At 25.0% G+C, this 16,962-nt stretch overlaps 1 protein-coding gene across 1 annotated transcript in view; it reads left to right on the top strand.

Annotated features, from left to right (window-relative positions):
* Positions 1 to 16,962, top strand: part of LOC143023225 (uncharacterized) — a 113,931-nt gene that overhangs the window by 50,829 nt on the left and 46,140 nt on the right. The window contains exons 2-3 of the mRNA XM_076181746.1: positions 5,581 to 5,898; positions 6,063 to 6,501. Coding sequence (XP_076037861.1) covers positions 5,581 to 5,898; positions 6,063 to 6,501 — 757 coding nt within the window. The remainder of the gene's footprint in view (positions 1 to 5,580; positions 5,899 to 6,062; positions 6,502 to 16,962) is intronic.

The raw sequence follows: 16,962 nt of genomic DNA, 5'->3' as shown, positions 1-16,962 counted from the left end.
ATTATGTCATTATCGTAAACTTGTGGTTCTTAGTATATTGTAAGCTCGTACATACTAAATTTTTCATTAATGATACCTTCTAAATTTGTTAGCATATTCTAAATTTGTCATTTTTGGTATATTCAACACTTGTCATTATTAGCAAACATTAAAGCTTGTCAATTGTATATTCTAAACCCTCATTATTAGTACACATTAGTTATCACTAGCAATACTTTCTTAAGTTGTCATTGTTCGTAAATTCGAAACATCACTATTAGTAAATACTAAACATATCTTCTTTGGTATTCTAAACTTTATTAGTATACATTGAAGTTATCATTACTAGGACCTTGTATCCTTACCATTATTAGTATATTCTAAACTTGGTAATAATAATATATTCCGAGTTTATCATTATCCTAAACTTGTCATTATTAATATATTCTAAACTTTTGAGTATTAATACATATTAAAGTTATCATTAGTTTTGTCGTCTAAACATGTCATTGTTAGTATATTCAAAACCAATGAAAAATTTAATTTATGATAATATGGGAAATTTATAAAAATAATATAGCGTTTAGCAGGTACTATTATCAAAATATTTAATGTGTACTAATAATTACTTTAATGAGTACTAACAGTGAAAAATTTACAAAAAACTATTAATGACATGTTTAGAATATACTTTTAATGATAACTTTAATATGCACTGATGACAAGTTTAGAATATACTAAGAATAACATATTCAGTCAGAACTATTGATGATAACTTTAATATCAAAAGTTTAGAATATATTAATAATGAATAGTGTCGATAGTACTATTAATGATATATGCAACAATAATCAATAATCACAATTTTAGAAAATGATATTTACAATAACTTTAATTTTTTAATAATGGCATTTTTAGAAGGTTCTATTAAATATCTTTGATATGTACTCATACTGAATAATTTTATCTGTCTTAATAATGAAAAGATAAGAATATACTAACAATGACAGCCATAGAATATCAGCATAATGTATAATAATAGGGACAAATTTATGATATTCTAATAATGACAAGTTTAGAAGGTATTATTAATGATAACTTTAATGTGTACTAGTAATAAGTTTAGAATATATTAATTTCGATAGTGTACTAATAATCAAAATTTTAGAAAACTATATTTATAATAACTTTAATATGTTTTAATAATGGCTATTTCAGAAGGTTCTATTAAATATTTTTACATGTACTAATATTGAAAAATTTGATTTGTACTAATAATGAAAAGTTTAGAATATACTAACAATGACAACCATAGAATATCATTATAATGTGTATTAATAGGGACAAATTTATAATATTCTAATTGTGAAAAGTTTAGTAGTGACAAATTTAGAATATACTAGTAATGGCAATTTTGTAATATACAAATAATATCAAGTTTATAAGGTATAATTTATAATAGCTTTAATGTTACAAGTTTACAATATACTTATGATGCAAGGCACAGTTAATGATAACTTTTATGTTTACTAATAATTGAAAGACTAGAATGTACCAACAATGACTTTACTAATAATGGCCAGTTTGTAATATACTAATAGTGACTAGTTTAAAAGATATATTAATAATGCATTTAACTTTGACAAGTTTAGAAGGTATTACTAATAATAACTTTAATGTGTACTAATAATCAGAAATTTACAATATACTAATAAAGAGGTTTAAAGGTACAGGTAAGTGTACTGATAATGGAAAAATTAGAATATACCAATAATTACAATTTTAAAGGGTACTGTTCAAGATAACTTTAATTTGTACTAATAATAAGCAAGTTCGTGACAAGTGACAAGTGACAAGTTTAGAATATAGTAATAATGAGAAGTTTAGAAGATACTATCATTGTCAAGCTTAGAATGAAAAGTTATCAATGATAACGTTAATGTTATACTAATAAATACAAAAACTACAAAATACGAATATACAAAATATAAAAAATACATACAAAAATACAAAACAAATACAAATACAAATGCAAATACAAATTTATAAGCTATAAATAATAACTTTAATGTGTTCTGAAAATGAAAAGTATAGAATATACCAATAATAAGTTTAGAATAAGCTAATAATGACAATTTTAGAATGCACTTTTAACGATATCTTTTATGTGTACTAGTAATGACAGGTTAATGGTACTATTAATAGTACCTTTAAAGTAAACTAATAATGACATATTTAGAGTATACTATTATTAAGTTTAGGATATACAAATAAAGTCCGGGTAGGTACTATTAATGATAACTTTAATGTGTACCAATAATGAGATGTTTAGAATACACTAAAAATGACAATTATATAAGGAACTATGATAACATTAAAGTTGAGTAATAATAACAAGTTTAGAATATACTGGTAATGACAAGTTTAGAAAGTACTATTAATGATAACTTTAGAGTAAACTAATACTGTAAAGTATACAAATAATATAGTTTAGAATGAAAAATAATGACAAGTTTCGAAGAAACTAATATTGACATGTTTAAAATATAGCAATAATGATATCTTTAAAAGATCCTATTGAATGATATCTTTAATGTGTACCAATAATTGCACGTAATAATAAGAAGTTTAGAAGGTACTGTTAAGATTAGAATATACTAATAATAACAAGTTCAGATGTTACTATAATTGTTAACTATGATATGTACTAATAATGATAAGTTTAGAATTTAGAATATACCAATAATGATAAGTTTAAAAGGTACTAATAATGATAACGTTAATATGAACTAATGATAAGTTTAGAATATACAAAAAAATTAGAAGGTACTATAAATAGTAATAATGAATAAATAGAATATAACAATAAAAACAAGATTAAAAGGCATTTTTAAAGATAAGATTAATGTGTACTAAATGAGAATTTTAGAATATACTAATAATGAAGAGTGTGAAAATACAATTAATATCTTTATTGTGTACTAATACTGACAAATATAGAATATACTTATAACGACAGGTTGAAAAGGAGCTATTAATGATAACTTAAATGTGTACTAATAAAAACAAGCTTAGCATATATTTTAGTAGTGACAAGTTTTTAACGACAATGATAACTTGGCAAGTTTAGAATATACTAATAATTGCAAGTTAAAAGGCCACTGTTAATGATTAGTGTAGAAGGTACTATTGATGACTAAGTTTCACTGATAATAAGTTTAGAACACACTAATAATACCAGGTTTGGAAAATACTAATAAAACCAAGATTAGTATGCACTATTAATGTGTACTAATGATGTACTAATGTGTACTAATGTGTACTAATGATGTCAAACTTGGAATATAGTGATAATGAAAAGATTAGAAGATACTATTAGTAATCAGTTTACTAATAATGACGAGTTTTGAATATACCAATAACGATCTATAATAATAATGACAAGGTTTAATGACAACTTTAACTAATAATGACAAGTTTAACATATTCCAATGTAGACATTTTTAGAATATACGTATAATTAGAAATTTGGAAAGTACTATTAATTATAACTTTAATTTGTACTAATGATGAAAAGTATAGAACATTCTAATGATGACAAGTTTAAAAGGTACTATCAATGATATCTTTGATGGATACAAAGTTTAGAATATTCCGATAAAGACAGGTTTAGAAGATACTATTAATGATAACTAATAATGACGAGTTTAGAATATACTAATAATTACAAATTTAAAGGGTACTGTTAATGATAAGTTTCGAAGGTACTATTAATGACTTTAATTTTTAATAATGATAAGTTTAGAACATACTAATAATGTCAAGTTTAGAATGTTTAGAATTTTAGAATATACTATTAATGAAAGGTGTGAAAATACAATTTATATCTTTATTGTGTACTAATAATGACTAATATAGAATATACTTATGACGACAGGTTGTAAAGGAACTATTAATGATAACTTTAATGTGTACTAATAAAAACAAGTTTAGAATATATTTTAGCAGTGACAATTTTTTTAACGATAATGATAAATTTAATGTGTAATAATATTGACAAGTTTAGAATATACTAATAATTAAAAGTTAAAAGGGTACTTCTATTGATTAGTGTAGAAGTTACTATTAACGACTTTAATTTTCATTAAAAATAAGTTTAGTTTTAGAAAATACAAAAAATATAAACAAGATGAGTAGGTACTATTAATGATAGATTTAATGTGTACTAATAATGTCAAACCTGGAATATAGTAATAATGAAAAGATTAGAAGATACTATTAATAATGACGAGTTTTGAATATATTAGAATATACTATTATATATATTAGAAGAATATATTAGAAGAATATATTAGATGATACTATTAATAATGAGTTTTGAATATACTGATAACGACATCTTTAGAATATACTACTTTAAACAATAATAATAATGACAACTTTAACATATATTGCCAAGTTTAGAATATACTAATAATGATATACTTAATATAAACTATTAATGGCAAATTTTGAACATACTAATAATGACAAGTTTAGAATATTCCAATGTAGACATGTTTAGAATATACGTATAATGAGAAATTTGGAAAGTATTATTAATGATAATTTTAATGTGTACTAATGAAGACTAGTTTAAAAGGTACTATTAATGATATCTTTGATGTGTACTAAATAATGACACGTTTAGAATATTCCGATAATGATGCTATTAATGATAACTAATAAGGACGAGTTTAGAATATACTAAAAATTACAAACCTAAAGGGTACTGTTAGTGATAAGTTTGGAAGGTACTATTAATGACTTTAATTTTTACTATTGATAAGTTTAGAACATAATAATAATGACAAGTTTAGAATGTTTAGAATATACTAGTTTAAACTTTAACATATACTAATATTGCCAAGTTTAGAATATACTAATAATGCTAACTTTAGAACGTCCTATTAATGATAAAATTGATATGAAGTATTAATGGCAAGTTTAGAATATACCAATGAAGACATGTTTAGAATATACAGAAGTTTAGAAAGTACTATTAATGATAACTTTAATGTGTACTAATAATGAAAAGTATAAAACATTCTAATGATAAGTTTAAAAGGTACTATTAATTATATCTTTGATGTGTACTTACAATGACAAGTTTACAATGACAGGTTTAGAAGATACTACAAAATTAACTAATAATGACGAGTTTAGAAGGTACTATTAATTACTTTATTTTTTACTAATGATAAGTTTACAACATACTAATAATGTCAAGTTTCGAATGTACTAATAAAAACAAGATTAGAAGGTACTTTTAATGATAAATTTAATGTGTACTAATAATGGCAAATTTGGAATATACTAATATAACTGTATAACTGTATAACTAATATAACTGTATAACAATGAAAAAAAAAAACGGAAATGAGACTATCCTTTTCTAGTTATTTTTTTGCGTAGATCACGAATATAACATCCGTTTCTTTCTGTGACCCTCCAGTTCTTCGTAAATAGCAGTGCCCGCAATGTCTATCTGAACGGTATTTTTTGTTGCTTTTACCATTTATATAATTTTTCACATAGCTATGTGTTTTTTTTTCTTAACAGGATACAGAGTTAAGATGCCTAGAGAATGCAAGAATTCGCCAGACAAGTTTTGTTATATATGTGGATCAGTTACATTAAGGCAATACAAGAGACAGTTGACTCAACGTGTAAAGAAACTTTATGAGCTGTACTTTGGATGTAAAGTGGGTGACCAGGACAAAAGCTGGGCACCTCACATATGTTGTGTCAGGTGTACAAGTTCCCTTTCTGCCTGGGTGAAAGGCAAAGGGACTGGCCTCATGTTTGGCGTACCAATGGTCTGGAGGGAGCCAAAGGACCACTCAACAGATTGCTACTTCTGCTTAATGGATATTAAAGGTGGGTGTTCAGTGTTTATTTTTTACTGTTTTTATATATATTTTCAAGAGATGTATCAATAAAAAAGATCGAAATACATAATAAGTTGCACTTCCACTATTTTTGCACGTGATCACAACCAATAGTATCCATTTTTAGTCTGATTTTATTTTATTTTCCTGCAGGTCGCAACAGAAAAGGCAAGAAATCTATCGTGTATCCAGATCTTCAGTCTGCTATTCGCCCAGTTCTACATTCAAGTGATATTCCTGTACCACAGCCGCCCTCTGAACTACCAAGCGATGACACGAGCAACTCAGACGATTCAGAATCTCAAGATGCAACGTATACGACACAACTTGAATCTGATAAGAAACCACACCTCATCACCCAACCAGAACTCAATGATCTAGTTCGTGATCTAACACTTACTAAGCAACAGAGTGAACTCCTGGCCTCACGTTTGCAACAATGGCACCTGTTGGATGAAGAAGCTCGAATTACAGTATTTAGGAAGCGTTCTGCAAATCTACAGGATTTCTTCACTTTGGAAAACAACTTGACTTATTGTAATGATATCAGAGGCCTATTCAGTGCCCTTGAGCTGTCCTATGAACCCAATGAGTGGAGGCTATTCATAGATGGATCCCTTTACAGCATAAAAGCAGTTCTGTTGCACATTGGGAACACCATGCCTTCAGTTCCAGTTGCTTACTCAGTCATTTTAAGAGAGACATATGAGAACCTTGCTTTTATTCTAGACCGCATAAGTTACAAAGAGCATGAGTGGTTAATTTGTGCAGACTTGAAAGTAGTAGCCATACTTAATGGGCTACAAACTGAATACACAAAATTTATGTGCTTTCTTTGCAAGTGGGACAGTAGGGCCAGATCAGAACATTATATACGCTCAGAATGGCCATCTCGGGAATCTATGACGCTTGGATGCCATAATGTAATTCATGAGCCACTAGTTAAGAAGGAGAAAATCATTTTGCCACCACTGCATATAAAACTAGGCCTAATGAAGCAATTTACCAAAGCACTGCAACATAACAAGCCATGTTTCCAGTATCTCAAAGGGATCTTCCCTAAAATTAGTGATGCCAAGATTAAAGAGGGTATATTTGTAGGCCCTCAGATTCGCAAGCTTATAAATGATGAGGACTTTGAGGCGACAATGGATGAACCTGAGCGTAGCGTAAAGTGGAGAGGCTAATCAAATGCTACCAAGATCTTGGATGCAATATGTCACTGAAGATACACTTTCTTCATTCTCATCTGTCCTTCTTCCCAGAGAATGCAGCAGATGTGAGTGATGAACATGGAGAGAGGTTCCATCAAGATATAGCGTCAATGGAAAACAGGTACAAGGGAAAATGGAGCCCTGCTATGCTGGCTGACTTCTGTTGGAACCTGAAGCGTGACACGCCTGAGACGTCTTATAAAAGAAGAAGTAAATAATAGATTGTAGGTTAATACATCATATAAAGCTAACAAACATGCCGATTTATTATATATTAATTAAATAAATACAATGAAGACATTTAATCTGACTTTGGGAGCAAAATACATTTATGGAACCTTGGAAATCTCTATTAATTGCATAATTATTAAAACAGCGATTTACAAAAAATTGTGACCTGGCATGAAATTTTTGTTATCAAATTTGAATTCAGCACACTGAACTTCATAATAAAACGCACATGAGAACTATGTTTTTTTCTTAATCCTGAAATTTGTTGTACAGTGTAATTAGGATATACTATTAATGATAAGTTTACTAATAATAACAACGAGTTTTGAATATACTAGTTTGAATTATAATAATAATGACAAGGTTAGAATAATGACAACATTAACATATACTAAAATTGCCAGACTTAGAATATACTAATGATAACGTCCTATTAATGATAAATTTGGTATGAACTAACAATGACAAGTTAACATACTAATAATGAGAAGTTGAGGACACATTTAGAATATACCAATATTGACATGTTTAGAATATACGTATAATGAGAAGTCTAGAAAGTACTATTAATGATAACTTTAATGTGTACTAATAATGAAAAGTATAGAACACTAATGGGGACAGGTTTAAAGGGTATTACTAATGATATCTTATAATGACAAGTTTAGAACACTATAATAATAACAGATTTAGAAGATAGTATTTAGAATACTATTTAGAATAATTATTAGAATATACTAATAATGACATGTTTAGAATATACTAATAATGACAAGTTTAGAAGGTAATATTTATGATAACTTCAATGTTTACTTATAATAACAAATTTAGAATATACTAATAATAAGAAGTGTGCGATTAATGATAAATTTTATTTGCACAAATAATGTCAAATTTAGAATGTGGTAATAATCGGTACTTTTGATCATTTTATTGTGTTGTAATAATGTCAAGATTTGAATATAATAGTAATAATAACTTTAATGTATATTGATACTGACAAGATTAAGATTCTCTCAGCAATATCTTTAACGTGTACTACTAAAGAAAGTTTAGAATATACTAATGATTACAAGTTTTTGAATAATGACTGATAATAACAAGTTTAGAATACACTAATAATGATTACTAATTAATGTTTGAATTATACTAATAATGACAAGTTGAAAAGGAATTATCAATGATAACTTTAATATGTTCTAGTAATGACAAGTTTAGAATAATGACACTTTTAGGTACTTCTGATACTTTTAGGTACTTCTGATACTTTTAGGTACTTCTGATAAAAACTTTAATGTGTACTAATAATGACAAATTAAGATTATGGTATTAATGATAATTTTTAGTTTAGGATATACCAATAACGACAAAATCAGAAGATTCTTTTAATAATAACTTAAATATGTACTAAGAATGACAACTTTAGAATATACAAGGTTATACAAGTTTGAGGCTACTATTAATGATAACATTAATGTGTACTAACTATAAAAGTTGAGAATATAATATTATGGGTAAGTTTAATGTATAGTGATTATGATACGTTAAGAATATACGTTAAGAATATACGTTAAGAATATACTTATAATGACAAGTATAGAAGATACTAATAATGACAAGTTACAAGATACTCTTGATAATAACTAATACTAATAATGATGATTATAGAACATGCTAATAATGATCATATTAAATATACTATTAATGAGAACTTTAAAGTGTACTATTAATGACAAGTTTAGAATATATTGATAATGAAATTTTAGAATATTCTATTAATGATAACTTTAAAGTGTACCAATAGTGGCCAACCTTAGAATGAAAGTACATGTTGAGAAAGTACTATTAATGATAACTCTAATATAAACTCATAATCACATGTTTAGAATATACTAATAACGACAAGTTTAGAAGGTACTATTAATGATAACTTTAATATGCACTAATGATCGCAATTGTAGAGGATACTACTGATAATAACAAATATTAGAAAATATTATGAAAGTTGAAAATACACTATTATGGTTAAGTTTATAATATTACAAGTATATTCTAAACTTGTGATTGTTGGTACACATTAAAGTTATTATCAAAAGAACCATCAAAACTTGTTATAATTAGTATGTTCGAAACCTGTCTTTATCAACCCATATTAAAGTTATATACTAAAGTTGTCATTATAAGTACATAAAATTGTCATTATAAGTACACATTAAAGTTGTCATTATAAGTACACATTAAAGTTGTTATTAATAGTACCTTATAAACTTGTCGTTAGTCTTGTCATTAAAGTTATAACCAATAGTATGCTCTTAATTTGTCATTAATCGTATATTCTAAACTTGTCATGATCAGAACATATTAAAGTTATCATTGATAGTACCTTTTCAATTGATATTGTAAACTTGTCAGTCTTGGGAAAACCTAAAATCATCATTATTAGTAAACATTAAAGTTATCATTAATAGTATCTTCTAAACCTGTCATTATTGGAGTATTCTAGACTTGTCATTATTAGTATATTCTAAACTTACTAGTACACATTATATATAAACTTACTAGTAAACTAAATATATCATTAGTAGTATAAGTATTAAATATATATAGTATTAAATATATCATTAGTGGTACTTGTCATTATTATTTATCATTATTGGTATATTCTAAACATGTCAATATTAGTATATTCTAAACATGTCTTCATTGGTATACACTAAACTTATCATTATTTGTAAATTCTAAACACGTCATTATTAGGTCACATCAAATTTATCATTAATAGGACGTTCTAAACTTATCATTACTAGTACATTTTGAATTTTGTAATATAAGTACATTCTAAAGTTGTCATTATTCTATCTTTGTCATTATTATTATATTCTAAACTAGTACATATCATTATTAGTATATTCATAACTCGTCATTATTAGTAAACATTAAATTTTACCATTAAAAGCATCTTCTAAACTTGTCATTATTAGTACACATTAAATTTATCGTTATCAGTACCTTCTAATCTTGTTTTATTCGTATATTCTAAACTTGGCATTATTATCATTAGTACACATTAAAGATATTAATAGTACCTTCTAAACTTATCATTAACAGTCCCCTCTAAACTTGTAATTATTAGTATATTCTAAATTTGTCAAAATTAGTACACATTAAAGTTATTATTCATAGTACGTTAAAAACTTGTCACTGTTACCATATTCTAAACTTTTATTATTAGTATGCTCTAAAATTAACAATATCTTCTAAACTTGACATTACTAGCTTCTCAATTTCTTTTTCAACTTGTCGTTTATGGTATATTCTATATTTGTTATTATTATTAATTGTTATATTCACATTCTTCATTATTAGTATATTCTAAAATTATCATTATTAGTACCCATTAATGTTATCTTTACAGATACCTTCTAATCTTGTTGTTATTGTTATATTCTAAACTTGTCTGTGTTGGTATATTCTATTTTTTCATTATTACTACAAATAGTACCTTATAAACTTTCTTTATGTATATGTTTTAAACTTGTCTATATTAGTACATATTAACGTTATCATTAATAGTACCTTCTAACATTATTCTATTTTTTCATTATTATTACAAATAGTACCTTATATACTTCTAATATTATAGTTAACAGTTATAGTAACTTCTCAACTTGTTATTATTAGTATATTCTAAACGTGTCTTTATTAGTATATTATAAACTTTCATTATTAGTACGCATTAAAGTTTTCATTAACAGTACCTTCTAAACTTCTCATTATTACGTGTCATTATTAGTACACATTTAAGTTATCATTAATAGGATCTTTTAAACTTATCATTATTGCTATATTTTAAACATGTCAATATTCTTCTTCTAAACTTGTCATTATCTTTTATTCTAAACTTTTTATTATTTGTATATTGAACCTTTCAGTAGTAGTACATTCTAAAGTTATCATTAATAGTGTGTGTGTGCAAGGTCATAGCATTACCCATAGATCGGACCTACGAGCTCTGAGCTCTCTTCCAGGAGGGAAATAGCTGTCGATCACGAGTCCAATGACATGTTTAGAAGACACTACTAATGATAACTTTAATATGTATTGATACTCAAAAGTTTAGAATATAGTAATAATGACAAGTTTAGGATAATGATAAACTCGGAATATATTATTACAAAGTGTAGGATATACTATTAATGGTAAGGATACAAGGTCCTAGTAATGATATCTTCAATGTATACTAATAAAGTTTAGAATACCAAAGAAGATATGTTTAGTATTTACTAATAGTGATGTTTCGAATTTACGAACAATGACAAATTGAGAAAGTATTGTTAGTGATAACTAATGTGTACTAACAATGAGGGTTCAGAATATACAATTGACAAGCTTTAATGTTTACTAACAATGACAAGTGTTGAATATACCAATAATGACAGAATTAGAATATGCTAATAATGTCAGGTTTAGAATATACTTGTAATGACAAGTTTAGAATACACTAATACTAACAAATTTAGAAGGTATTATTAATGAAAAATTTAGTATGTACCAATAATAACGGGCTTAGAATATACTAAGAATCACAAGTTTAGAATAATGACATTAAACTAATGCTAAGCTTAGAAGATTCTTGATGTGGAAATTCTTTAATGTGGAAAAGTTTAGAATAATTTGATAATGGAAAGTATAGAAATGACTAAAAATGACAACTTTAGAAGGTTCTATATGATAACTATAATTTGTACTAATAATGACAAGTTTAGAACGTACTAATAATGACAAACTTAGAATGTATTATAAATAAAAACTTTAATGTCTTCTGATAATTAATGTTTGGTATATACTAATAATGACAAGTTTAAAGGCACTATTAATGATAACTTGAATATGTACACATATTCACATGTTATTATATGTTATTATTCACATGTTATTATAATACATGTACTGAATTATGTACACATAATCACATGTTTACAATATTGTAATAAAGTTTAAAAGGTTATATTAATAATAATGTTAATGTGTAGCAATAATGACACGTTTTAATTATATTGATAATGTAAATTTGTAAATACTAATAATAACATAATTAGAAGTTGCTATTAATGATAACTATAATGATTAGTTTTGAAAAAAAGCTAACAATGTCATATTAAAAAGCCAGTAATAATGGTAACTTTAACATGTACTAATACTCACAATTTTAGAATATACTAATAATGACAAGATTTAAATAATTATAAACTTTGGAATATATTATTATTGCCAAGTTTAGAATATACTAATAATGGTCCTAATAATGATAGCTTTAATATGTACTAATAATGACAAGTTTAGAATAATAAAGAAGATATGTTAGTATTTACTAATACTGATATTTTTCGAATACTAATAAGGGCAAGTTTAGAAAGTACTATTAATGATAACTTTAATATGCACTAATAATGGCAATTGTAGAGGATATTCTTAGTATATTCTAAACTTGTTACTATCAATGCATATTAAAGTTATCATTAAAAGTATATTCTAAACATTCCATTACTAGTATTTTGTAATTTTTTCACTATTAGTACTCATTAAAGTGATTATTAGTACATATTAAATATTTAATAATAGTACCTGCTAAACGCTATTTTATTATAAATTGAATTATACCTTGTCATATTCTAAAATTTTCATTATCATTTCGCATAGATTTTATCTTTAATAGTGCTTTCCAAACTTGTCATTATTATTATATTCTAAACTTAATAGTGTATACTAAACTTATCACTATTAATAGACATTAAAGTTATCCTTAATAGTACCTTCTAAACTTGGCATTATTAGTATATTCCAAGCTTGTCGTTATTAGTACAAGTTAACGTTATCGATTATAGTACCTTCTAAACTTACCCTTATTAGTATATAGTGCTTTGTTTATATTAAAGTTATCATTAATAGTACCTTCTAAAAGTTGTCATTAAGATACAGTCTGAACTTATCTTTATTTGTATATTACAAAAAATGCTATTTTTAAAGTATTCTAAACTTGTCAATATTACCACATTACCACATATTAGCACCTTCTAAAATCGCCATTATTATTATATTAAACTTGTTATTATCAGTATATTCTAAATTTATCTTCTAAAGTTTCTTCTAAATATGCCATTTTTTTATATATATTTCTACTGTATTTTTCAAATTTGTGATTACTAGCATATCATAATCTTGACAGTATTAGTACACATTGAAGTTATCATTAACTTTAACTTTTCATTGGTATGTTCTAAACTTATCATTTGCTATTTGCCATATAAGTTATCATTAATAGCACCTTCTAAACATCTCATGTCAATATTGGAATTTATTAAAGTTTATAACTTTCTGAACTTGTCATTGTTACTGCATTTTAAACTTGTCATTATTAGTACACATTAAAGTTATCATTAATAGTACTTTATAAACTTCTCTTTGTAACTACACGTTAAAGTTATCATTAATAGTGTCTTTCTAAATTTGTCATTTTGGTACACATTCAATTCATTATCAATAGTACCCTCTACACTTGTCAATTTTTGTATATTATAAACTTGTTATTATTAACACATATCTGAGTTATCATTAAAAGCTTCTCTTTATTAGTACACGTTTAAGTTATCATTAACAATACTTTCTAAAGTTGTCATTGTTCGTATATTCGAAAAATATCAGTATTAGTATATACTAACATATCTTCTTTATTATTCTAAACTTGTTATTATTAGTACACATTAAAGTTGTCATTATTAGGACCATTATTAGTATATTCTAAACTTGGCAATACTAATATATTCCAAATTTTATAATTATTTAAAACTTGTCATTATTAGTATATTCTAAAATTGTGAGTATTAATACATGTTAAAGTTACCATTATTACTGGCTTTTTAAAATGACAGTTAGTTTTTTTCAAAACTAATCATTATTAGTACGTATTATAGTTATCATAGATAGCAACTTCTAATTATGTTAGTATTAGTATTTATTAAACTTTACATTATCAATATAATTCAAACGTGTCATTATTGCTACACATTAACATTATTAATATAACCTTTTAAACTTTATTACACTATTCTAAACATGTGATTATGTGTACATAATAATGTATTATAATAACATGTGAATAATAACATATGATAACATGTGAATATGTGCACATATTCAAGTTATCATTAATAGTGCCTTTAAACTTGTCATTATATACCAAACATTAATGATCAGAAAACATTAAAGTTTTTATTTAAAAGGTGTCATTGTTCGTAAATTCGAAACATCACTATTAGGAGATGCTAAACATATCTTCTTCGGTATTCTAAACTTAATTAGTATACATTGAAGTTATCATTACTATGACCTTGTATCCTTACCATTATTAGTATATCCTACATTTGGTAATAATAATATATTCCGAGTTTATCATTATCCTAAACTTGTCACTATTACTATATTCTAAACTTTTGAGTATTAGTACATATTAAAGTTATCATTAGTAGTGTCTTCTAAACATGTCATTGTTAGTATATTCAAAACTAATGAAAATTTTAATTTATGATATGGGAAATTTATAAAAAAAAGTATAGCGTTTAGCAGGTACTATTATCAAAATCTTTAATGTGTACTAACAATTACTTTAATGAGTACTAATAGTGAAAAAATTACAAAATACTAGTAATGACATGTTTAGAATATACTTTTAATGATAACTTTAATATGCACTGATAGTAACAAGTTTAGAATATACTAAGAATAACATATTCAGTCGGAACTATTGATGATAACTTTAATATCAAAAGTTTAGAATATATTAATAATGAATATTGTCGATATATACAACAATAACCAATAATCAAAATTTTAGAAAATTATATTTGTAATAACTTTAATATGTTTTAATAATGACAATTTTAGAAGGTTCTATTAAATATCTTTGATATGTACTAATATTGAATAATTTGATCTGTGTTAATAATGAAAAGTTTAGAATATACTAACAATGACAACCATAGAATATCAGCATAATGTATATTAATAGGGACAAATTTATGATATTCTAATTATGACAAGTTTAGAAGGTCATATGATAGCTTTAATGTGTACTAGTAATAACAAGTTTGGAATATACTAATAATAACAAGTTTAGAAGGTACTATTGCATGATAACTTTAATGTGCACTAATAATGATAAATTTAGAAATAGCAATTTTGTAATATACAAATGATGTCAAGTTTAGAAGGTATAGCTTTAATGTGACAAGTTTACAATATACTGATAATGCAAGGCACAGTTAATGATAACTTTTATGTGTACTAATAATGGAAAGACTAGAATATGCCAATATATACTAATAATGAAAACTTAAAAGATACTAATAATGGCAAGTTTGTAATATACTAATAATGACTAGTTTAAAAGATGTATTGATAATGCATTTAACTTTGATAAGAACTTTAATGTGTAATAATCAGAAATTTACAATATGCTAATAAAAAAGAGGTTTAGAAGGAACATGTATAACTACTAATAATGGAAAGAATTAAGAATTTAGAATATACTAATAATAATAAGTTTAGAAGGTACTAATAATGATAACGTTAATATGAACTAATAATGACAAGTTTAGAATATATAAAGAAAATCTAGGAGTAATAATGAAAAAAATTAGAATATACTAATACTGACAACAAAAACAAGATTAGAAGGTATTTTTAAAGATAACATTAATGTGTAGTAATCATGAGAATAATAGAATATATTCTAATAACGAAGAGTGTTAAAATACACTTAATATATTTATTGTGTACTAATAATGACAAATATAGAACATACCTATAACGACATGTTGAAAAGGAACTATTAATGATAACTTAAATGTGTACTAATAAAAACAAGTTTGGAATATATATTCTAAAGTTGTTTTTATTAGTGCAGATTAAAGTTTAGTAGTGATAAGTTTTTAACGATAATAACTTTAATTTGTAATAAGTTTAGAATATACTAATAATTACAAGTTAAAAGGATACTGTTAATGATTAGTGTATAAGGTACTATCAATAACTTTAATTTTCACTAATAGTAAGTTTAGAACACACTAATAATGCCAGGTTTAGAAAATACTAATAATGATAACTTTAATGTGTAATAAGTTTAGAATAGAATATACAATAAGTAATAATAATAATAAAGTAATAATAATAATAAGTTTAGAATATACTAATAATTACAAGTTAAAAGGATACTGTTAATGATTAGTGTATAAGGTACTATTAATAACCTTAATTTTCACTAATAATAAGTTTAGAACACACTAATAATGCCAGGTTTAGAAGATTATAGAAGATTATAGAACATGCTAATAATGATCATATTAAAGATACTATTAATGAAAACTTTAAAGTATACTATTAATGAAATTTTAGAATATTTTATTAATGATAACTTTAACCTTAGAATATGCAAGTACATGTTGAGAAAGTACTATTAATGATAACTCTAATATGTACTCATAATCACATGTTTAGAATATACTAATATCGATAAGTTTAGAAGGTACTATTAATGATAACTTTAATATGCA

This window comes from Oratosquilla oratoria, unplaced genomic scaffold (genome assembly GCF_046742065.1).
Source record: "Oratosquilla oratoria isolate Oo_2021 unplaced genomic scaffold, ASM4674206v1 SCAFFOLD45, whole genome shotgun sequence".
NCBI lineage: Eukaryota > Metazoa > Arthropoda > Malacostraca > Stomatopoda > Squillidae > Oratosquilla > Oratosquilla oratoria.
Note: the sequence above shows the minus strand (reverse complement) of the source record. Positions and strands in the feature narration are given on the sequence as shown.